This window comes from Aquila chrysaetos, chromosome 10 (assembly GCF_900496995.4).
Source record: "Aquila chrysaetos chrysaetos chromosome 10, bAquChr1.4, whole genome shotgun sequence".
Classification (NCBI taxonomy): domain Eukaryota; kingdom Metazoa; phylum Chordata; class Aves; order Accipitriformes; family Accipitridae; genus Aquila; species Aquila chrysaetos.
The window spans coordinates 10,686,945-10,712,573 of record NC_044013.1 but is presented as its reverse complement, the minus strand read 5'-3'; the positions used below and the strand labels follow the sequence as shown (position 1 = coordinate 10,712,573).

Sequence of the window (25,629 nt, the reverse complement as noted above, 5' to 3'; positions counted from 1 at the left end):
GATGCCCCATATCCGTGAGTACAGGCTATAATCTCTGTGCTTCCAGTTACCTCCATCTGTGTCTCAAAGATCTTGGATGGAAACCAGCAGCTCTTATCCTGAGACTGTTTATGCACCCACCCTTATCACCTAATATGTGAGCACCCCAATGGTACTACAGTAGGGCTTTCATAGTATCAATCCATATATTAACACCATATGTTACAGACTTCATATGAGAAAGGCTGGATCTGCCACTTCCGCAGTGCAGGCTGTTGCCTAGGGCAACGAGATATGAGGGGCTGCAAACCATTTAGCTATTGCTTTCTCTGCATGACTGTGAGCTGTATGATTTCCAGTTTCCCTTGGGCAATGAATTCTCTACAGCTGGCCCTGGATACAAGAGCAGTTATCTGCAGTTCCAAGACATAAATACAAGCCAAACAATGCTAATGTACAGCATTTTGGTCTGCCTGGCAACAGCTGCTGATGGGATCTGCCTCTCCTCATTCAATATGTGCCTCTATCTCCAGAGATTTTATAAGAGTTACTCCCACTTAACACCGGAGAACCACTTCAAGGTTACTGGAACATGGAGAGGTGAAGAAAATCTAAACCCAGAGATGATATCCTTCAGTATTCCAGGAGAGTGATTGTTGCCTTTAAATTCTGAGACCTTTAAGGTTGCAGCCATATTTTAATTATACATAGGTAGAGAATTAGCCCACAGTTACTACATCTCCAATTACTAATATGGCAACATCTATAGTTTAGTTAGGACTTTCCAAGGATGTGCAAGTGCTGACAGGTACTGGGGGAAACAACTGCAGCAAACACATACAGCTCGAGGAACAATGATAAGTAGAAATGAGATGATTTGGATGTGTGAAGTTTGGATAAGCTGTCTGTTAATTATATATGTTACAACCTTAACACTTCAAATGCTTTTTTTTCTGGTATGGAGTTCATATTCTAATAGAATTGCTGTGGCTAGAATTACTATCAGGACAGTTTGCCTCTTGTTATCAATCAATAATCCTTCACATAACAAAGGATGACTATAAATATTTCCCCCTTTTGAGTCTGAAGTTCACTGTTACCCGTTACACTTTGGTTCAGAGGTCTCTGTAGCCAAGGCTTAATTTCTGAAGTGATCAATATTGGTGTTTGCAGCATAAAAGCCAAAGCTGATGACATACATAGGAGCCATACTATTGATCTTGCAATATTCAGAGAAAAGGTTATTTCAGACAGAAATAGCTACAGCCTTAGTATGACCCTGAGCTGTAATCAGGTACATAACTAATCAGAAAGCTCCCAGCAATTACATGCCAGTAGTTGGTGCAGGAAGGTTGCTGGGAAAATCTGATTAATCCTTGTTATGGTGAAAACAAAATTCCTAATTTCTTTAAAGAGATTCAAAGCTATTCTCACCATTTCATCTGTCTCAGATATTTGCACTGTTATCAGTGTCTAGCATGTTTTCCCTTTCCACGCTGCAGAAGCCAGGAGGGGCTTCACAGCAGTCTTTGAAGTCACAGTTCAGTTTGAGGTAAACTTTTCATCCTTTTTTTTGTAGCTCATAAAAATCCTACTTTCTGGCTTTGTTTTCAATTTGGGGAGAATGCAGTTTCAGCGATGTGCAATTGTCATTTTGGATCATGCTGAATTACACTCTGACTATACAGCAAAGCCTGTGCATAGTTATATCTTGAATGGGAAAAGAGAGCTAGCAGCCAAGTGCACTTCAAGGAGCAGTATTGGTTAGACAGAAGCAAAGAGAAGTTTGTCAGTGATATTCTGTGCCCATTCTGCCCCAGTATCTGCAATAGCAGCTCTGTACAGGCCACATTCTGCCTGTCCCACTCTCCCCTTCTGGGGAGCTGGGGTGCCACCACCATGCAAGGTTTCCTCAGCCCATCCATGGGAAGGAGGAGAGATGAAACACGAGCAGTCATCCCCTGCATCCTCCTATGTCCAGCAGAATACCGGAGCAGCGCTGCTGCCTGGGGAAGGGGGGGGGTGTCTGTCGGTCTCAGGAAGGCAGCTGTGCTGGAGCAGCCTTGTCCACCGCAGGGCAGAGGGCAGCAGAGAGCACCTTTTGTATTTGTCAGTGCCATTTTGCACTGCCATTTCTACTGTGAAAGTCCCTCAAGGGTAGGGTCAATTCATTTTATCTTCCTTTATGAGATCAGCTGAAAGGCAGGGTGTTACAGAGTTGGGCAGAGGAGCCTTACTCTCTCAAGCCCCTTCTCCAAGGGATTTTATGGCACTGCAGGGTTTGGTACACAGGAGTTACCTTCTGTTGATACAGAGCCCTGTCCAGCAAGATTCAGACGGTCCCCATCACCGCCTCTTTTGCTGAGAAGCCGCTAGAGAGTGTAACCGTTTCTCTGCACAAACCGTACAGGAGCAAGGCCATCTCCCTGTTCATGCTACAATAACATCAAAGTGCAAAATACCCAGAAAGCACAAATTCAAAGAAAGGCGTGGTCTCCAGAGGTAAATAGCCCATGAGGTGGGTGAACCTTTGAAAATTGGGGTAGGCAAGTTCTCCATTTAAGCTTTTCTTCCAAATTGGAGTATACTCTAGAAGGACATCACTTGACTACATGTGTGTAATTCTTGATCTCTTTAAGAACCATAGTCTTAAGTTTTACATAAAAGCCATTTTCATATTTAGGTGTAAGCACAACCCTTCATAAGAGTGAGCCTACTCTTATGGCAGCTTCTCTTTTAGCAAACATGAGAATCTGTTGTGATTTTGATAACTTAATTGAACATTACAAAAGCTATTAAAAGTCTTAAACATCTGCCAGGAAATACAAAGACTAGGAATATACCTTACAGGAAAGTAAGGCTGGCATTAGTGTGACCATCCCCACCCCAAAGAGATCAGTTCCACAATACCTGAGCAGAGATCATGACAGATTCAAATGACATATCAGGTCTAAGTTAGTCTAGCATGTCTAAGCTGCAGGTCAGGAACAGCAGAGAAAACAGCTGAAAACAGCATTACTCAGAGCATAAGGGAAAGAGGGACTGGGGGCCCTCTTAAGTGGAGTAGCTGGAGCATTGGGTGGAGGGTGTGTTGGTGGGAGCCTCAGATGAGAATGCTCTGGCAGTTGAGGCTGATTAGTGCACTTAGGACCCTGGCTACATGCTGCTGCTAAATGCAAAATATTTTCTCAGTACAGCCCACATGCTCTAAAATACCTGCCATGTCCACTACCAGTGCTGATATTTAGGATCAGTCATTGAGCCTGATTTTAAAACTCCTTGTTAGTGTTTTGTTTTTATTTCAACCAGTTAGCTCATTCTTAGCAGTTTCAGTTCAGCAGCCTTCACTACCAGATCTGCTGCCTCTGAAAGTGTACATAGTAGTAATTAGCCTGACACAAACAACAACTGCAAAACCTTAATGAGCAAGATGCTGTTTTAAAATATGGTGTTGAAAAAGACAGGGATATCTACAAATGATATAAAATAAAGTTGAGAAACATGTTCAAGGCTGCAACCAAGAAAGGGACATTTCTGGGTATGTCCCTATTTATCTTCCAGCTTTACTGCAGTAATTGCAATTGATCTTAGACAAATTGTATGAATACCTGGAGATTCAGTTCCCAGCTGAAGATTTTTTTCCTTATGCTTCATTATTTGTATTGAGGTTTTAAAATTCATTAGTGGGTTCTTATAATGCTTCTGACATAATGAAAAATATTGCTTTATTTTTTGTACAGTTGATTGCTATTCTTGAGGCAAGTATATTTAAAAAAAGAGGCAGACAGGAAAATACTGTATAGAATTATGTGAATTTATGCTACAAATGAGCAGCAAAGAAAGGGTTAAAGAGGGAGTGAAACTTATTTCCCCACCTGAAAGCAGGTTCCAATTAGAAGCAGGTGTTGTCACTAATAGTGGCATGGAGAATGGCTACAGGGCTTGCTCCAAAGGAGTTGTGAAAGAGATACTAGCTGAAAGAAATGAAACAAGAAGGTAGAATTTTAGGTGTAGAAGGAAATATAAAAGAGAGGCTGGAAGGCTGTATGGTGTGGGGGAGGTAAGGTTGGAAAGCTGTATGGGTGACCCAAGGGCTGTGTGGCAGGCTGGTCTGAGGACTGATGCTTGTATGCTGTGTGGGAAGCTGCAAGGGTGTATGGGAGGACTGAATGCTGTTAGGAAGGATGAGTAGGATGCTGGAAGACTACATGGGAGACCTGGAGGCCAAGTAGGTGGCTGGAAATTCATGTGTTGCATGGACAGGCTGGAAGCCTGATCTGAGTCCAGTGTTACCAGCTCATGTGGCTCAGAGACTTAAGAAAGAAAGAAATACAATTACTTATAAGAGATCCTGTGGATATTCCAGATCCCAGGGGGGCAAGCAACAATTATGGTTTATTTACCAGCACATGAAACGATTAGATTCTCTTCCAGTCGGGGTGACTGTAGATAGTAATTTTGTGCAGTCAGTTGTTAACCTAGAGCTCTCAGAACCTTCAGGACTACAGGAAGTGGAAGAAAAGGTAGAGACTGTTCAGATGTTATAGCATCTTAAGAAGAAGCAGCATTTGAGAAGGAAGAGAAGAGGCTGTTTACTCTGAATGTTATATCACTTAAGAATTAATTTGAGTGATAGGCTAGATGGAGGCAGGCTCTAATATGTTCTCCTGGGTGCTACAGCTGGTTTTCAATGCTATCTAGAAGCGCTGGCTAGGTGAGCAGGGTGGTACTTGAAGTCTGCCTATGGTATTGCTCTCTGTCGGGGTATGGGGTCCTCACAATAAGAGAGATCTCTGCCACCTGTCTGCACTGGTGCAGCAGCAGATGTACTGGGAGCTGGAATCCCTCTTAAATCAATGCAGACTCCAGAAGATGTGCCACCTACTCAAATAGACTTCTTTTAGTGGTGCAAATGTACTGATAATACATAGTTCAACCTTCTTTGCTGCCCATATGCAGCATGCCTCTCTCAGTATCTTTGGAGCCATGCTCTAAGTACAGCTGACTGAAAAGGGTGCTCAGCTACTGAGGCAGTGCTGGCAGATATTTCTAGTTTGCAGGTCCAGGAGAGATCATGCTGATCTATATCACTGTTGCTATAGATCTTTGAAACAAGGACTGAACACCTCTAACTCCAGGTGGTAGCAATGCAAGCATGGGTCTTTGGTACCTCAGAGAATCAAAAGTCCAGTTTAGACAGACCTATATTTGGGAGCAATTAGGAGGATGGCATGCCACTTGATCCATATGATGCTGTCCACTTTGAGGTCATGTCAACAGTCTCTTATGTTAAGTGTAACGTGGTTTCATTCTTGACAACAGAATAGTCCTAACTGTGAACTTACTGCTTTTAGCTGCTTTCAAACAATTTTGCTGTTGCTTCTTTAAGCAGAACATCTTTGCATTTAAAGATTCCCCTCAGTATAAACCAATCTGAAGGGCTCTCGAGCCAGTGGGAGATGTATGGATATCTGCTTTTAGCACATTCCTCCCCAGATTTTGGCTTTTGTGGGTAAAAACTTTAGGTGAAATTATTTCTGCTCCCCCCAGCCCCTGCAAGCCTTCAAATGGTTCTCAGATGCATACTCAAATAAAACAAAACAAAAATATTATTCTTAAACTGTATCCTTTTATTGGCAATTAAATGGGAAATTGTCTATTTTATGGGAGTAACAATGTCTCTGTGGTGCCAAAGTGCTCAGCTGAGAATCCCTGGAGAAGTACAAAACATTATTTAATGCTATATTCCATGAAGTGGACTTATGCCTGTTAGGACTAAGGTCCATAAACAGATGTGGGATTTAGATACATTTTATTGAGTTAATCTGTGCTGGTCAGCAGAAAGCATTTGTAGTGGGGTTTCCTGGCAGACTGAAGAGCAATTTCTTATCTCATCAGAACACTGCACCACTCAGCTTTAGGCAATTTAAGTCCATAGTACTGTTGAAGTCAAAGCACTGTCCTTATTTTATGTTGGCTGAAGGTCTAGCCTTGTGCAGACAGTGTTTAGCACATCCCAACGTGTGAACGCTGCATGTCCTGATAGTGGGACACTTGTATTGACAGGGAAGGTCTTTGTGCATTAGTGTAATGTTGCAGAGAAACCCTTGTGCTGCCTCTTGTAGGACAAGTTATCTCAGATGCAGCTGTATACTGTTTCTGCACCTGAAGCTGACTTACAAACATCTTGTTTTACTATGTGGACATACTTGCCTATTAGTATATATGGTCCCTGGATAATTTTAGGCTTGCTATGAAAGGAAATGAGGCTTTTATGCTCATGCTTTGTCTGTTTGTCCCAGCTGGCCCTTTTCCATATAATTTTAGCAGCTCTTGCCTAGTTTTGACAAAGGATTGAAACTTCGTTTCCTGTAAATCTTGTGAAAAAAGTTGTGAGAGAGCTGATCATTAATTTACCCTACTATTAGACATTACAGAATCAGGATAGAGTAGGGTGATGAAAATCATTAATTGTGCTGGTTGGGGAGGAGAAGGCGGCAGCTGCGAGTGTGGTTGTGTGTGGTGAGACATCTTTGCCTTGCTGTGCCCTGGTGCATGAGGCAGTGCTCTAGGTGGGGAGAAGTAAATGAAGTGTACACATGATATACACTGATGCACAAGCTAGCAGGTTATCCATCCCTTTATTTTTCTGCTGCACACCAGGCTTTGGTGTAACTTGGAAAATCACCCTGTAGATTGTGTCTTTCTAGAACCTTAAATCCATTACAGCTGATGGCTTAGAGACAAAGCTGGGGAGAATAAACTGGGAACAGCTCAGGGGTTCATGCTGCGGGTGGATGTGAGGAAGGAACAGCACTGCAGCATCAAGCATTGAGCAGGAAAAATTCCTACTGCTGCAGTATAGGTGTGTGCAAGTGTCCAGCTGCCCTGTGTGATTGCACAGATGAGAGTGCTGCAACATCTCATTTGCAGGTGCCCAGCATTGAGAAACTACCATGTGGGCAGGTCTTTCAGGACAGACCTCTGGTTTCTGACAGCAGCCCTGTCCTGGGAAAAGATAAGAATGTGTACATCACAGTTGCCAGGCCAGAGGGAGTAACTCCTCTTTGACTGATTTTATCCTCAGTTCCCTAGAAGAATGCAAGCCTTGTCCTAGGGAATGTGAAAGGAGTGTGTTTGATGTGTATCTGCCAGCTGACACAGCCCAATCAGTCATAGCCTTGGTGTTTAGGAAAGTCTAGATAGGGGCTGCTTTTTCTTTGTGGACTGCTCAGAGTAACTGGGTGAACCTCAGTGCACAGACATGCAAACAGGAAAAAATCAACAATCCCTAAAGCCCAATATCCCACCTTACATAGTAACTGATGTTGAGTGTTTGAGAGATGGCAATAAAACTTTGGAAATATCATTACTGTACTCTGTAATGTGAGGAGCTGTTTCTTCCCGTTTGGCTAACATTTGGCATGTGTCCGAAAGCCTTGAGTATCAACAGCCCTTGTGATTCTTACAGATCCTATTTTTATCCCTGTGTCTTTCTGGTTCTCCTTTATCTGCTTTAAGTTATGAATTGCCACAACAAAAAAAATGCTACTTCTGTCAGGGAACGTGCACAGCTGCTCCTCGGGAAAGAAGCTGTCCTGGTGGTCTTGGCTGCATGGATCCAGCAGCTGTTCTGCACTGTGAGTGCTCCAGTGGTGCATTGCAGGAAGAACGAGAAGGGGGAGAGAAAGAGAAACAGCGCAGTGCTCTGGACACTATCAAGAATCAGGGTTACCATCACACTGGAGGTGACTCAGTGTGTCAGTAGCAGAGTACAGAGAGGAGAAAAACATGTTCCCTTCTTAAAGTCCAGAGACATTCTTTTCCAGCACTCATGCTGCTGCTGGAGGGCAATAGCACAAAGACTGTGCCTGTGTATCCACCTCTCACAGTGCATGCTGCGTGGGTGGTAAGGTGATCATGGTGTTCAGGAGTCTGGGAGAACGGTGGCCTGACATGCCCAGTTTTATGGATCAAGCTTTTCTGGGTTACCCAGTATTCTCTCTCACCTGTTTCTTTTGCATTTACTTGTCTTTCATTTTGTTTCCCTGACATAGCCAAGACCTATGCTTTGGGTATGCATTGCACAGAAAGGCTCTTAACCTCACTTAGGTCCTTAGGCATTTTCATGATCAAGACTGGAATAACTTTGCATCCAAGCCTAAACCCTGGATCTAGCTGGTCTTTACCCTTGTGCCAGTTACAGATGGGTAACTTTGGGAATCTGTTTGTTTATCTTGCCAAGCAGATGCCTAGCAGGACAGAAATGCCTTCTGTTCTTGCTGATGTGCACTTAGCTGCAGAGGTCAAGAAAACTAGATAAAATAAAACCTGCAGGTGCAGCAGCAAGTCCTGCCCACTACTTGGCCCATGAAGATTCCACTCATCTGATCTCCTGGGCAGCTTCTCTAATCCAGTAATGAGGGCACTGGCTTCTTTGTTTGTTTGTTTGTGTTTGGTTTTTTGTTTGTTTTGTTTGGTTGGGTTTTTTGGGTTTTTTTTAATAATGGTGGTAATGGTCCTTGATTAGCCCTGGATGTCTATACAGCTTTGAGATGGCAACAAAAGTTCTTTGGCTAGGTTGTCTTCTGATCTTTGCTATACTCACTCCTGCTTTTGGCAGCTTGCGTGGGAGTAAATGTGCACCAACAGTGGCAGACTTCTTGTTTCCCACTGCTGAAGGTGACCAACAGTGTTTTGCTTGTCAGTTAGGAAATCACTTTAAGCAGATCAGTGTAATGAGATTCTGAAGCCATATGGCACTAGAATTAGTGCCTTCTAGTGCAGTGACTGCACGCTGTAATTGCAACAGTGCTGTATGCTAAAACTAATTTCAAGAGCAGAGATACTTTTTCCTCTGCTCATTCCTTTTAACTCCTTGGGGCTTAAAACAATGCCTGGGATGTAGCCCTTTATTAAAAAAGGAGGGGGAGGGAATCCCGGTCTGCTTCTTATTAGTTGGAAGAAAATAAATGGAAGTTAATAGAAAAGACAAGTTTCAGTTTCCTAGCTGAACAGTGGAATGGATGTTACCTGTAACAGCACAAAGTGCAGTCTGAAAATAAACCTTCATGTCAAGCTGCTGAAATGCCTTGTGGCTTATCAGATTCATGATCCGGATGGTGGGGAAGGCAGAAAGAAGGTCACAGAGGTATATGCAAAAGGAATGGTGTGTTTCAGCATAGCTATCAAAGAACAGTTCAAACTTCAGATAAAACATCACATAAAACATAGGAAAATGTGAAGCTGGGCGTTCAGGAAAGTAATACAGATTTTTTTTTTTTTCTTTGCTTCTATGTCTATCAATCTTATAGCAGCATTGGATTTAGATTACTTATTTCTCAGTCTTGTAGAATACTATACATCCATAAATAGGTGGGGGAGCTGCCGATCTTCATGAATAAATAAGGTATCTCTTGCTGATCTCACTGTTTTGGGTTGTTTTTTTTTTTTAAATCATTGGTGGATAGGAAAGGCAATTTTTGAGTCTTATCTAGTAAACTTTCTTGATGGTTCTTACAAGGGTCTGTTGGAAAAGGGATGTCTGTTTCCCCTCAATTGTTTTAATGACTGTGTGGGGTAAGTTGCAAACAGGGAGTGTTATACAGTATTTTTTTATCTGCCTCATTTACACCTGCAGCAGAAGCAGACTTCTCCCCTTCCTTCCTCTGGCACATAAATGCTGTTCCCAAACTCAGTTCCTGACTCTTCACAAGAAATTACGTCCATTGTGTCCAGCACTGAGATCCAATGTGTTTGTTGCATGTTTCATGCTTAACAGTGATACCAACCTTGGAGCACTGCTTTTGGGGGCAGAAGCATATTATTTTAGGAGAAGAGATACGTGGCTTAAACTGATTTAACTGAGTTGACTTTAAATTTGTGGTAATCCTCTGGCCATACAGTAATGACAGCAAGCTCCTTCCAGCAAGCTCCAATTCCAAGGTGAGCCGATATTTCTAACGAAACTAGGAACTAGTGCAGTTCCTCAGGCTGTTTTGGTTAATGGCATCTGAGGATATCTGGGTGGATTGTTGGTTTTTGTGGTTTTTTTTGTTTGTTTGGGGTTTTTTTTTGTTGTTGTTGTTGGGGGTTTTTTTGGTTGGTTGGTTGCTTGATTTTTAAATTTCTGATGACACTTTCTTACATTTATTTACTGGCTTATTCATTGACAGACCAACCAAGATGATGTTGCTAGGCAATGCTGGCAATTCATGAGCAGAAAATGTCCTCTTCCTTAGCTTTTCCAAACATTTTGTTATGCTTGTCTGGAGCAGCAGGAAAGTAACTCCCTTCCATTCTGTGTTATCTATGGAGAAGACCCAAGAAAGTGTGCTTGCCATTTTCTCCACCTGATCCCTCCACTATACTGTTCTGCATGCAAAGAACAGTAACTTGCTTTCAGTCAGACTGACACATTTTAGCTAACAGAGGAAAATTGTGAAGAATCAATTATCCACGCTGAGTGCATGTTTGGTAACATGTTACATAAAAGCATTCCTGCAAGCCAGCCCCTGCAGCGGCTCCTGTGCAGATATGTCCAGTGCAGTACAGAAGAGGTAATTTGTGTGGTAGGAAACAGTCCAGGTCTCTTAGTGCTCCTGTGTCAGAGGTTTCCGATACATGTCAGGAGAAGCAAGCTCAGCTGCTTGTGAAATGTGAATGAAATGAAATTTACAGGAGAATAAACAGATCCTTCTGTCCATCCACCCTAGCCCTTGCAGTGCAACACTCAGTCCCGGAGGTAAACCTTATGTGCCCTGTTGCTAAATGTGTAGCAGCTACAGTCAGCTTATTTTATGTCTAGAGCTGGGTGATCCAGTGGTACCCCAGGCAGCAGAGATGTGTATTTAGCATTGTAATGGATCAGGGTTTCCAAGGGAAAGACTGAGACTTAGATGATTTTAGATAGTTTTCCTGGTGTGTGCTGTGGCTACCTGTGCTTCAGAAGCTCAGACCTAGGGCAGATTTCTTCTTGCATCCCACTTCCAGCATCAAGTTTCCCCCTTGGAACAGGGTGTCTCACAGATCCTCCTGTTGCTAAGCCACATGGATACTGGTGGGAACAGCGTATGCAAGGGAGGATGGCAGACAGAAGTGTATTGTCACAAATGCTGGATTCTCCCCCATTGTATATCTATATATGTGTGAGGTTGAAGTGCAATTATTCTGCGTATGTCAGACATACACATGAACATATTGTCAGAAAAGCTTATTTTCCAAGGTATATCATGTTTGCTTGTGTATGGAAGGACATCTTGAGGCCCTGTAACAAAAGAAAAGAGGATGGAAGAAAGGCTTTAAGATAAAACTGCTGGGTTATGTTTCTAGTTTTCTTATCTCATGATGACAGTTTTCTACAAATTAATTCTGCCTTCTGTGCCACTGCTCTCCCTATCCGCAAAATATTGCAGTGCCTTGGGGATTTCTCTATAGAAGCTCTAATAAATATTTTACAAATGCTAATGAATCAGGTCACCCAACAGCTCAGTACGTCATTGTCCTCACTTTGTAGGCAGGGTTTTGGCAAAGAGCAGGAGGGTGACCAGCTTCATGCCATGCAGCAAATTTGGGGAGGAAGGGAGCACAAGTATTTTACTTTAAGAATGGAAGTCCCCTTTATGGCTTCCTTTCATCAAATGGAGAGGTCCTGAGACTCACTGCTTCCCAAGTCTTGTAGCTGTTTTACTGCACGGTCAGTTTGTGTGTGCTGGGTTAGGGAGCTGAAACAGCTTACTGCGTGGCTGGGGAGCCATAGAGCTGGCAGGGGAGAAGCTGCAGAAGTTTGTGGAATGGGGAGGAAGTAGGGCTGAGTAGACTTCTGTATGCTTCACTTACAGCCATTCATGCCTGTCCATCTAGTTATTCACCATTTTAGTAATGGCATCATGCAATGCTTTTTTCTCCTGGGCATCTTTGTCCCCTCTAGTTCTTTCTCTGATTTGTGTTAATTAGGCTTCTCCTTTCCCACTCCAAGTCTAGGGATCATCTGTGATCTGAGAGGGCCATGAGCTGAACAGTACTGGATGCAGCTATGTAAAGTGCCAACAGGTGGTAGTGCTTGAGGCAGAGGAAGGCAAAGACTCTCCTGGCCTGTGTATGAAATCCTTGCAGGAAGCTTGTTCTGTGTTCAGGTCCCTGCAGTTGAGCTCTGGGTTGCAGCTCAGCCCTGATTCATTAGGTTCTCATTGTATTCTTTGCACTGTCACCAGTGCTGCCTCGTGCCTGTTCATGCATCTCCTGTGCAGTCCCCCCCAACCCCAAGGAAGGCTCCTTTTTATTTCACTGCATCAGTATAGAGTGCTCTCTGCACTCAGTTCCCCAAGTACTAGTTTCTTCACAAGGCTCTCTGATCAGTGATTTGTATTACAGTAATTGATAAAAGGGAAAAAAGTCAAATATCCAGCACCTTCAAAGGGATTTCTAAATGTGTATTTCAGATCTCTCATTTTGGTATCAGACTGATGGATCCAACTTCTTTTTTAAAATATTTGGGTTGGGGATTGCACAGCTAGCAGAGCCTGTCTGCCAGCAATATTTCCCTTTTGTCCTCCATTTGCTACTCTGTTCATTTAGATTATCAGATCTTATGAGCAGGGACCGTGCATAGCAGCAGAGGGCTTTTCTGTACAGTTGCAGTCTCCCAGTACCACTGCCAGACATATGAGTAATTGGTTGAGCAGCTCTGCAGAGCAGTCTCCTTGCACCATCCAAGCTGAAATGCAGAAGTAAAAAAATCCATTGTCAGTGATGAAGAATCATAAAATCATAAGCCTGAAAGGGACCAAAAATCATGAAGAAAAACCTTTTCTTAAAGAAAAATTCTCTGTGAACATATCTGGCATGCTCTTTAAGAGACATTCTGTGATCTTGCAACGTGCTTCTGGGATCTTCTCTCTTCATTGTCGCTTATAAGGTAGCTTTAAATTAATGATAAGGAAGCCATTCAGGGCATGGGCTGTGCTGAGGTTCACAGCTTTCATTCTGAATGAGAGAGCAAAGTAAACTGATATTGAAAGCAAGGAGGGAGAAACAAACACAGTCAGTAAGCCTATAAAAGTCTTAGCCAATTGCAATGGCGAACATCCTGCTGGTGAGGGTGACCTTGAATGAACTAAGTGGGATAAAGTCACCAGCCTGGACTGACGGCTGAAGAATCAGGCTGGATTCCAGCAAACTGAGAGAGAGCAGATTCCTGACAAGAGTCTCCTGAGCTGTGGCAATGGCTTCTCGGTGTCGGAAATGTGGACAACAGGTGCCCAGGAATCCACCTTTCACTGCTGTCCGGATAACAGAAGGAGAAATGAAATCTTACCATGATTTTATAGGAGGATGCATTAGATTGGAGCGCATGGCAAAGAAAGGTATGTGCAGCATCTTTAAAAGAAATAGCATCTTCTCTTAGTGGTACCTGCATTGCATTCCTAGGAGATTTGCAAAGAGAGATTATTTTTCTAATGCTTTCTCTGAGGATTCAGTGGTAAATAAAGACAACTGGTTGGATTTGGATATTAACTCAGGTACGAGTGCATCATTTGACTTGGCTGTATATTTCTGGGATATTTGCAGTGATTTGACCTAGAGGAGGTTAAAAAGAATGCTAGACTCATTCTGAATAAATGTTTATTTCACTTGGGTGTTAGACACCGAGGTTTCTGTATATGTCTGGAGCAGGTATTTACTGCGCATGTAAAATGCCTTTTTGAAATGAATGTAAGGACATGGGGCAGTGGGTATCATGACCCAGTTGACCCTGTCACCCTGTGCTCCTAAAGTACTATGTAGAAGGTCAATATCTTTCTCACTGTAAAGATTCTGGTTTCACTGTACTCAGAAACTTTGACTATTGAGTTTTTTGTGCTCTGTGTGAGTATGGCTACAGGGCAGTATTCCACTCTGAGTGGGTTGCTAATATAAGATGCTGGTGTCCTGACAATTCATGCTAATTGCATGTTAACTCTGAAGTGGAGTGATGATAGTTGAAACCTAGGCTGTTGACTGTTTAGTCACATATCAAGATTGCTGAATCATAGAACACTTTTTCTGTAAGTGCCATTTGAGAGAAAGATTAACCAAGGAGCCCCTTGGTTTCATTTGTTGTGTTAACTTGAATAAATACTTACCAAATCTCAAATCCAGAAATTTATAACATGTTCACTAGCACATGACAAAAAGATCCCCAAAAGCATGCAATATGATTGTACTTTCAAGGTGAATTGTTTATTATGATTTAATTAGCTCTTCAGCAGAGAGAGTTACATTCAGTCTGGTAAATCGAGAATATTCTGCAGAGAAAGAGGAGGACCAGAAGCAGGTCATCTGCTGGCAGCTACTGCTTACAAATTGGGGTTTGCAGATACTTTCTTTAATAGGGCTCTAATGCACAATGCCAGGGTTTGAAAACTGTAAAGCCAGTCCATTGTACCTCTGCTTCTGTTGGCCATCTATCCGTGCTGATTTTTGGGCTCAGTGCCTACCTATGCGTTGTTGTATTTGGCTGACCTTTTGGTAACACTGATGTTTCCAGTTGCACTCTTTGTAATGAGGCATTCTGAGTTCAGTGTAGCATGACAGAAATGTCTGGTATCTAAGTAAAAGACAGAACAGAATTAATTGAAGTTCCTTCCTGAATCTTTGATCAGGTGCTTCCAGGTTGCTTATGGCTCTGGGGGCCTGTGGGCCTGCTGGAGGCAGAGCTCAGGCATCTGCTGTTCATTTTCTTCCTGTAGGTAGAGAGGGGAAGACACTGGTAAGAGCTTTGCCATGGTTACTGTTCCCAGGGAAACACCTTCCCTGCCTCTCATGTTGAGAGATGACCTGGCACAGTATTATGGGCGGAAATCCCTTGGAAAAACATTTTCTGCTAGAGAACAGATAGTGTGTCAGCTCAGTCTGAGCCTGTTGCCATTTTGTGAGGCAGAAAGCATCTTTGCTGCTTCTGTTTTAAATTCTGCCAATGAGGCCAAAGGAGGAGCAGAAGTTAGGTTATTGCTAGGCACAAGGTGCCTTCAGCCACGTGCATTAGAGCTGTGTGAGCTGTGAGAATACACCACTGACAATTCTGCATGCGGTGATGATGTTGGAAGGGCTCTAAGGAGCTGGCAATGTGGCACAGTAATTCATAACAGCAGCACTGCCCGGGTTCTTTTCTCCTGCTCTGAACTGACTCTGACCTTGTACTCATCTCCTGTCTTGTTTTGGCCTTAGTTTTCTTATCTGTAAAGTAGAAGCACTGGGAATTACCTGCCTCCATAATTAGTGAATCCTGATGATGTAGCTATGATTATCCTTTGATTTGACCAGTTTCCCTTTGCAGTAGGTGCTGCATAAACACTGTCCCAGAGAACTTGGGCTCTGCCTGCCCCGTCTTGCTAGTCCTTTGCTACTAGCAAAGACTCGTTGACAAACTCTAGGGATAGATATGTGCCTTTTTCTCAGGCTGGCTCTGTCTGAACATAGTGGCAATGCAGGTTCATGGATCTCTGCGTCGAGTTCTGACTTGACTCTCACTTAGGGGTACCCTTCTGCAATGTAAAGATCCAGCTGGAGTGTTGTTGAGGACTAATTGGCTAATGCTTACTCAATACTTCAGGCACTCCAAAGTATGAAGCATTTTTCACATACCATGTCTGTGGGGCCCTGTGAATATTCTGTGGCAATTTTATCTCTTGTACTAAATATCATAACAAGAAGAGATGGAAGGCACACAGGTAACTACAGCAGAAATAGAGGCCATGTGGTTGCAGTCAGGCCTGAAGTGGCCTACAGGTAACCTACCTGTAGGTAAACCTTTCATCTGCAGTACCCCATAGCAAGCAGCGTGCTACCAAGCTAATCCAGTTCCTGGATCATGCAAGTTCAAGGCTTCCTTTGAATCAATGTGATCTGTTTTGACCAGTGGTTAAAAGTGTGTTTGTAGCCTCCTGTTCATGTAAGGAGATGAAAATAGTGAATGATTACAAAAAGAAAGTGCCGCTATGAGGGACCAGTTTCCCTATAGCCACATGATGACTGCTCAGAGCTCCACAGCCCTGGCGCCCTGCGACAGGCAGAAGGACCTTGCTGTATGAGCTGGCCTATGGGTGCTGAAGTCCCCTCTGGGGTCTGATGTACAAATGGTGCTATTTTGAGGACCAGTATGTAACCTTGAAACTCTCTGGGAGCTGCAGAACCAAGGTGCTATAACTGACAACAAAGAAGAAGGAGCCCCCAGAAAGCCAGGCAAGAAATGTGATAGTTACTCCAGTCCAGAGTTGATCCTCCTTGTAGCGCTTTCAGTTTCTCACAAAAGAGATACTGAAGCTGAAACCAAAGCATAGCCTCTTGTCATGAAATACATCATTATTGGACAGTGGCTCATGTGCCTTTTCAGCACTGACATGACTATTCATGTCACCCAGCTGCTGGCTAACATCTTTTATGCTTGAGGACACCTCCTGCCAAAATGGGCCCCTCTGTCCCCAGATGCTCTTAATTAGCCTGCCTTGTTGTGATGCTCAAGTCCTCCAATGGGACCACACTACTGGGGCTTAACATGGATGGATGAGCATTGGCTGGTTAGACTGTTTCTGCATGCTGTGGAGCTTGAGGCTGCATGCAGATTATATATTTTTAAGTGAATAAATGTGCCTTTTTCATCTGTGCTCTAGGCTGGTGACTGCATAAAACAGCATAATGAATCTGCAGACACTAAGGAGTACGCAGTTCATTACTGAGGCTATTCAGGATTTTGCTGTTGCTGCAAAACCAGGCAAGATCCTCCTTGCCAGTAGGATGGGGACCTGTGTCTTGTGCTAAGAAAGTAATTCTGATTTTGTCCTTCTGTAGGACAGAGGAATGCCACAGTTCTGTCTGTCCAGCAATCATGGGCACTTGTTCTCAGTCCTACTGCTGTGTCTCTCTTACTGCTGGAAATGAAAAGCAGTTCTTCAGATCTATCTGTTCAGGGAGGAGAAGAGACTGAAGTATTGGAAATGTTTTTAGAGCAGTTAAGGATTTAAAGATAGCAAACTCTTTTTATGGTGCTATCTCCATAAGGAAATCCCATCTGAATGAGTTCAGGCTGAAATTTCTTGGACTTTTTGGATCTTCTCCACCTTCAACAGTGAAATAAATGAGAAATGCTTTCCTCTCCCACATGGCTGACCTTTCCACAAAGGTGCTGGTTACTGGAGAAAGTGACTGTTTCATGTGAAGACTGAAATCTGCAGTGTAAGTGGAAGGTATTTCTAACCCCCTTGAGACTCAGTCACAGTGCCTCCTTGTGCATTGCTCAGATTTTTTTCTTGTTTTATTTGCATTCAGTATCTATTCTCCTCCTTAATATAAAGTGCTACCTAGGGAACCTGGGATAAATTTTTTCAGCTGGCTCTCACTGCGAAGAAAATAGCTAAAATAAAATATTCTGTTTTCCATAGAGGTTTTTCTAAGAAAAGATCCTTATCTTCGATGCTTGTGTCTCTTTTCACCTGTTCCCATTGATATGCAGCCTGCTCTGCTGCTATTGAGCAATACTAAACCCTGTTTACCTAATCAGAAAAGTTCAGAGAATGATGATGAAAATAGGGTCGGCATAGCTTGATTTCCATTTTAAAAGAGTTTTGAGAGATAAGTAGTACTGAGAAGATCAAGAGAACAAATTCTCAGAGGGCAAATTATAGCAGAGGCCTTCTGGGTATTTATGTTTTTCCCTTCCTCCCACGATACCAGAAAAAGAAACAACCCAGTGAAATGGAAAAGCATTAAACACGGATAGACAGATAGCTCTAATTGGTAATGTTTTGTTAACTTGTGGGACTTATTACCACAAGATAATAGCTCAGTTTCCTTTTTTTGTATTGCCTAAGTTGTAGTGTAAACTGTCTGGGGAGAAGATTTTGGGGGAAAATGGTGCTGGATGTACTGGGAGGTTGGAGAGCATCTGTGCAGAGCTCTCACCCTGGTTATGCCCATGGAGCTTATTCTCTAATTTCAGCCAGTTCTGCTGCTTCAAGCCCCACTTAAAAACCCAATTCTGCTGTGCTAATATGTTGATCTCATGTACAAATTGTGCTGCTGCTTTATTACTTGAATCTTGCTGTGGATTAGCATGCCCAGTGAGGTTTCTAAGTCATGGACTTTCCTCCTTCACCACCTGGACATTATCTAGTAGAATTACTGGTGCTCAAGTATAAAGGAATGATAAGTAAAGCTTGGCTGTAGCAGCCCAGCTTCCTATATATAACTATTTGGACTATGCCAGGTGCCTTGTTGCACAAATTCATTCCATTTCTCCAGGGGAAAAAAAAAAAATCCTCCAGGCTTTTACAACAGAAAGGAATTATTGACCAAACATTTCTTTTTTTCACCTTTTTCTAAGCCAGGATGTCTCAGCAACTTTATTCTGCACAGAGACAGCACTTTATTCATATGCAGAACCTGTTCCTGTGAGTCATTAAATTGGGGATTGCTGAGTTCAGGCTATTTGTCTAAACTCTTAAGTCACCACCTTGATACAGTATGCTGCTGTGGGGGCCTCTGAGGAGCAAGGGTCTACAGGACTGAAGATCTGATTATGAAATTGGGATACTGTTAATTAGTAAGGTCATCCTCTGCTAGCATTGGGAAAACCTGAGATGAGATGGGAAGAGGTAAAGGAATGGGATACTCTGTTCCAGTTTCCCTTGACTTTACCACTAGACTCAGGAAAGGACATCTGCCAGAGAAGGGATGAAATTGGGGGCAACTGTCAAATTTTTAAGTCAAAACCACAATAAGAATCAATACGCTGGAAATTAAAGTGAGAGCTTTGAAACACAAGCCAATTTCTTTGTGTTAGGGCAGCTCTAGGGGAAGCAGTGAATTTGCAGTTGCCTGGAGTATTTAACATAAGATTAAAGAGCTTTCTAAAATGCTGGTTTAATCCAATTTCTGTGAACTTCTTGTGTGTTCAACAAGTCAAACACAATGAACCTAGTGGTCCCCTCCCTGGTCCTGCAGTGAAAGAATCTGGAAGGTGATCTCTTGGGTTAGGGGTACTCGGGTATGAGCCATTCCTTGTCGTGCTTTTGGACACCCATACCCACAGGTGTGAACACATGAAAATGTGTGGTCAGATGCTTGGATGGTGCAAGTTATTTCAATGAAACTGGGGTGCATTATAGCAACTGAGTATCAGGTCACTGAAATTTTTTTTTAAAGAGCAAACTTCCATATGTACTGCAGATTCTTACCAGTAACAAAACCCGAAACATCAATATTACTCTATTCCATATGCTGTATGCTGGTGGGACAATATTTGGATAGTACAAAATATTTTTCTACTGGGAGGCACAACTAAGCCTTTTGAGCTTGGCAAAGACATTTTACAGATGCATACTGAAATTACCTTTACTAATTATGAAAATGAAAAAATGTCTGACACTTGTAAATCTAGTTTATGAAACTGAAAGTGCTGCCTTATGAGCTTTCTTTTGAGCATGCAGTGGATTGAGGAATTTCTTGGTGCCTCTTCAATGGTGAGTTCATTCCTCTCCTTATCTCAGGAATCCAGCATAAGGTTAGTCGTTTACGTTCACTTGCAGAGCATCATTTAGTCTTCTACCTCCACAGCTGGATCTGCTACTTCCGCAGCATCTCTACACACAGGGTTAAAATGATTTTTAGAGTGTAATCATCTGGCACATTTATCAGGCACTTACATCGATGTGACACTTGCCCATAACGCTTTGGATCTTCTCCCACCTCTGCTGCTGGAGAGGACGAGTCTCCGCAGGAAGGGTACGAGCGCTGCCCGGGAGAGGGCAGTGCACTACCGCAGACCTTGCCCGGGGCACTGCTGCGCGCTCGCTCTGCTCCCTCTTGGGGGGCTCCCACCGAGGATGAGCTGGGTCTCGGTGCGTAACGGGGCTGTGGGCTGTTCACTGTGCGCAAGCAGAGCTGGAGGTGAATCTCCCACCCGTAGCCTCCCCTCCTGAGAGCAAAACGTGTCCGGAACGGGAGGCAGATTTTGACTGTAAATCGGTTACATGTGGGCATTTATGTCAGTACAGGCAGCAGAGAGTAACATTACACACTTAGTACAGGTGGTAAATTCGTTTGTTTAGCATGCAGTTTAGGAAAGGCTGGGGGGGGGGAATGCAATGTAAAAACATACTATGCATTTTGCTGCTCTCCTAGTCTACCTTTATGCACCAAGTAGTGCCTGTCTAACACTACAGGTATCTTAAGCTCTCATACATATCTCGTACCTAGCATGGTGATGCTCTACATTCTTTTGGCATTTATCTGTAACTACATATAAAATCCTGTTAGTTTTCTCATGCTATACTATAAACGTTGTGATAATTTGTGTTGGTTGGCTGGTGGGGGAAGGATGGAAACACTGTGTGTATTGTCCATATAGACAGGCTACTGGAGTGGATCTGTCTTAAGGATAACTTTGGTCTGCTCCTCATTTTACAGGTGGGGGAAACAGGTTGGCTGGTGACCTAGATTCCTCTCCCCATGCCTCATTTTCCCTATCTATAAAATGAATGACACTTGTCTTTTTTTGAGCCTGACTGATGGCAGGCCATGCAGAAGAAACAAGATGATTGCTACTATATCATGCATCCTAGGGGACAGCTGCTTTGCTGTACCCTAGGTAAAGAGTGACTTGTATCTAAAGTTACTGAGCTGCTGGGGTTTGTGGTAGTAAAGGGACAATTTTATCAGTAAACCTAATGCTAAAGTGATGACCCAGTCTTGCTTCAGAGAGCTATAGATGCCATGTTACCATTGGCATGCCAACATGAAAGCGCATGTGTTTTCTCGCCGTGCACTGTGTGAACTTGTGTCCTGAAGTATTTGTTGAACTAGATACGTAGAACAGATTGCTCCCCTATTCAGTAACTGTCATCATGTTTCCAACCAAATTCATAGGTCTTGTGCAGTCTTCTCCTTTGTCTTTAAATAACAGTACTATGCTTTGGTGTGTGGGTGTGCCTTTGGGATAGTACTTCAAGACAGCTATTCACAGCAGCGCTGTTGGTTTCCCTTGGCCCTGAATACTCTACTATTTAAAGTTATTTTCATGAGAGCACTTTCCATGCCTTAGTCTGAGCAAGTCAATCTCTTTCGTCTCTTGTCGGGATGTACCTCCGTTTGTGCTAAGCTGTGAATGCCTCCAAAGTCTACAGGTCTGAGTGGAGAGCTGCCTGGGAGGGAAGAAGCCAGCTGTACCTTGGGGAGGGTTAAAGCCTGGGTATGGTGCATGTCAGAGGTCTCTGCTGTGGTTTGTGTTGAAGCAGTTACTAAGCAATTTGTGCAGTCTGCTCCAGGAGAGCGTCAGCTCTTTGGTGCACTGTTGGTTAGATCCAGGACTGCTTCCACAGAAGGCTGCCTCTCTCCATCCCCTCCCCTCTGCCTTGTGTGAACTCATTACCACAGCGAGACTGCAGAGAAGCCAGCCTGCGACACAAGGGAGGGCACATGCTTGTGAGTGTGTGTGGGTCTAAAGGGGAGGCATCACTATTTGCAGTGTGTTTCTGTTGCTTTTTCTAATGGGCATCTGAACTGAGATGGTGGTGACAGCTTGGAGAAAGCTCCTGGAGGGGTTGCTGGGTCTCCGAGGGCAGAGAGGTTGGCTGTGAGCAGTATTTGTCCTGTTATTGAGATCTATATTCAGAGTGCTGCTGGCAGCAGTGATGGCTGCTATGGCTCACTGTCTCAAGTGGCAGTAACCAGGGAAATATTTTTGAGCTAACTGGCCTCTGTTCAGGAGCAAGCAAGAAAACAGTCCTTCAGCTCCCGAGCCGAGTGGTCCCTCAAAAATTATGTGAATAGGCTCTGAAATGCTTTTGGTGGATGTAATAGTTCAGAGCAGAGCCAGTGGCTGGAATTTTTCTAAGATACTGTTTCAGCTGTGAAACTGTCTTCTGGCAAGCTCTGAGGAAGAAGGAATGAAGTCTGCCATACCTTGATTAGCTTAGTGTCCAAGTATTGTAGTGAATGTATTTTAGTTTTGCAGTTTGCCACATGTGTTTTTTGTTATTCATGATGGATTTTAACATGACAGTGTGGAAATGTGAAACCTTCTTTTGTTGCATTCTGTACTCTGAGCAGGAATTTGTGTTCTAGCAATCCAGCATTGTTGGGAATCACAGGTTTGGGGAAGAAGATGAATTAACTTTTCTCTGGCAAAAATTAGAAACCACCAGGAAGTTTTTACTACTGAGGGACTAAGCAAGGGGCTGTGCCATGCTGCTGTAAATCTGGATTAATTTCTTGAAGCTGATGCTGAGATTAGACCTTGGCCTTTAATGCCTTTTATTAAGTAATTTTCTGTTTTGTGGAGAGTAGGATGCAACATCCCCCCTATAATATCCCAGCATATGCTCTGTGAATCAAGCAACGTCTGTCTCAAAAAAAAAAAAAAAAAAAAAATTGCTGAGCAAATTATGTGGAATGGTGTGTTTCTTTAGCTCTTTGCTGATTATGGGTAGTTCATAATGTACAGTGAAGATTTGTTAATAATTTCTTATCTAACTCTTATGATTTTACAGAAATATTATAAGAAGTGTCTTCATAACAGGATGGGATATAAAGTCACCTAAACTGAACAGTGAGAGTATATGCTTTAAGAATTTTATATTAGTTTGTACAATTTAGCTTTTATGGGGATTATTAATCAAGGATTCTTAGATGTGTGCATAAATGCATGGTGCATTCTGACACTAAATAGTTGTCAAAATCCTTGAAGTGTGACTAGATATAAATTTGTACACACCAATGTATTTTTGTAGAATGTACCAATAGTAAATCAAAACACTGGCTTATTTTCACTTTCTTTCCGGTTTACTTATGTAGGAGAAAGCTTTTGATTTTTTGATTCACCAACTGATTTTAAGACATTTTCTTTAAAGACAAACAAAAAAAAATCGCAGCCAAACAAGAACATCAAAAGACTGTTTTTCAAGAAGTGGTTAAATGGAAAAAGTGGCAAACCCAAGGAAGTCTATACCAAAATCCTTTGAAGTTGGCTTAGAAAGCTGAAATAAACCCTAGAGGGTACACGTTAGCAGTAGCAGCATTGTATATAATAGTAGCAGGACCCATCCTGCCTGGGTTGGTAACAGCCTGCTCACCAATTTGGCACAGAAGTGAATAATTGATTTTTAAACTATAGATAAGCCTGATTGAGAATTGTCAATTTCAGTACTTCTGAGTCTTGGAGTCCCCCGGGCTCAGATTTTAATTCTGTATCTGAACTTCCTGGCCATCCACTGCCATTTTAGATGAATACATATTTAAATGTTTAACAAAACTCCAAGCATGTGTACATTTCCTCTAGTTTCAGTGTGACTGCACATGGACTTAACTTTGCGCTATGTACATGCCTGAGGGGTCTGCTGAAATAGCAACCACCTGAAAGCCTAGATCTAAGCTTGGGGGAAGTTCAGGTTTGGATCCAAAATAGCTGTGGTTCACTTGCATTTCCTATGTGAAGAAGGAGCATGCTAGACTCTTTGTGACTTTAAAGTTACTGCAAGCAAGTCCTTGAAAAGTCCTTGCAGTTTGCTAATGGCTGGTGTGATCTTGAGGGTAACCTAGAAATTTCCCTTTTATGTAGTGGCAATGTTAGCCTGCAAATAACTGGATGTTATAATTCTCCCCAGTGTCCCTGCCACCTTGATGTCTGCCTGTCTGTAGTCCTTACCTTCTACTTGGACAGCACTCAAATGTCTCTTTTGGAGATTGCCACTAATGACTGCTTTGAGCCTGTCTTGAATCTTTCATTCAGTAAACTTCAAGCACAGGTGTATGTTAATGGGTTTGCATCTTTAGGGTGGTAAGATTTTCCATATACTGCAGTGGCCCAACATACCCACTTAGGAAACTGAAAGTGAGGGGATTTCCAGTTGAGAGGACATGATTTCAGTTCTTTGATATAAACAGCTCTCTTTTCAGCCCCTTCCAAGTCAGCCACAGTAGACTCCTAATGCCTGCCTGTAAAAACAACTTGTTTAACTTAGTCTGTAACCACTCCTGGAGCATGGGAACACACAGCCAGTAAACAGGTCTTTTCTATCTGTGACCTCTCCATTTCTGTAATTTTATGTTAAAAGTGAACATCAAATTTAGTCAATGAGATGAACGGAAAAATGTAGTGATCCAAAGTAATCTGAGCAATATTTGCTGAAAGACTTAGAAGAAATGTTTAATATTCCTGCAGAGCAAAGCTCAGGTAAAGCTGTACGTCCTTCATTAGGCTGCACAGAATGCTTTGGAAATACTGATTGTGACGCAGCATAATGAAGAGCAGATCTGCTGTGCAATAGAAGATCACATCAGGCAACAGTTCAGCTTCTGCCCAGATAGACACTGAGGGTCATAGGTTTTTGAGCTCTTCAGAGAAACATGTGCATTTCTAACCTTTCCCTCTTTCATGGACCTTGTTTGGGAACACTTGCAAGGCATTTCCATCCACACCATGGCCTAGATCTGTCCCTTCTCAAGGGATCAGAGCATATCAGCAGTGCATCACTCAAGACAGTTGGAATCTTGCTCCTAACGCTGCTTGTCCAGATTTCTACATTTGTGTACACAAAGTTGGGTTTGCTGTTACACTTAAAAAAAAACCCCACAACTTTAAGGGATGCCTCCTAACATGAACCAGAGTTACTTAAATATTATAGAAGAATCTTCTCTCTTATGAAAGTTAGTTAGCAAACTTTGCTATGAAACTTGGTTTTAATGAGAATAGAAATTGCATTTAAACAAATACACTTTGTAAGTTTTACAGTTGTACTTGGTTAGCAAATGATCTGAGAGAAAATATGACACCAGTCACCTACCTGTGCTGCATTTTGTATTTTGCTCTAAGCTGATCCAAGTGTGATTCTCTGCTGGAAGAGGTAGTCCTGGCCTTGTCATTTCCCACCCCATGCCTTACTAGTGCTTGTACCCTTCAAGCTCCTTTGCAGAGAACTAACCCAGATAAGAAACAATCCACTAAGAAAAAGATTGCTTCACTTTATTTACAATAACTTTTTTCCTGGCTTAGTTTTCAGTTGACTCAACATGGGTTAGCAAAAAAAGAGGTGGTGGGAATGCGTAGAAGAATAAGGGAAAGGATGGGATTTCCTTTCTGTTTATAGCTGGATTTTTATTTCCTCTTTAAAGCCAACAATCTGTAGCATAGCCAGCTTGTATCAGTAACTGATCTTGCTGTTTCTCTGTCTGGGCTGAAAGAATAAACAACCATTTTCAAAAAGTAAACAAAGGGCACAAATGGTGAGAAAGAGGAATAAATAGAATTTAAAAAATCAAACCCAAACCAAGAGCTTCTTTTGCTGATGTAATAACTTTGAAGTTCTTTTTGGCCTTCAGGAAGGGAAATGTTTTGCTTAAAGGGTTGCATTGGGAATTCTGGTGGGACAGAATATTTTCAAATCCTTTGGCCTGCTTAAACCTTATCAGTGAAGACATGCAAATTTGTCTCCTTAGTGTGTGTAATTCTTGAAATCGAATTTAGCTCTGCTAGACTCTTAGCTAACTGTTGTTGTTCATGGCAAGGAGACACAGGACTTGGAAGAACATCTGAACTGTAGGTACTTTGCAACTTTCAAACTCTGGATTTGTGTGTTGCCTTTTGGTACTTTTTAAGAAGAGTAAGAACACATAACATTA

General features: G+C 42.5%; 1 protein-coding gene across 15 annotated transcripts in view; it reads left to right on the top strand.

The window, feature by feature from the left end:
* The window catches only part of MCF2L2 (MCF.2 cell line derived transforming sequence-like 2), a 188,637-nt gene that overhangs the window by 9,639 nt on the left and 153,369 nt on the right, over positions 1-25,629 (top strand). For 2 of the 15 annotated variants that reach the window (XM_030027100.1, XM_030027097.1), the window contains exon 1: positions 12,952-13,343. The exons of 2 other annotated variants lie outside the window; for them this stretch is intronic. In XM_030027100.1, coding sequence (XP_029882960.1) covers positions 13,202-13,343 — 142 coding nt within the window. In that variant the 5' untranslated portion in view covers positions 12,952-13,201. Of the gene's footprint in view, positions 1-12,942; positions 13,344-25,629 lie in introns of those variants that run through there. 11 more of the 15 variants (XM_030027107.2, XM_030027106.2, XM_030027105.1 and 8 more) reach the window with 10 other exon arrangements.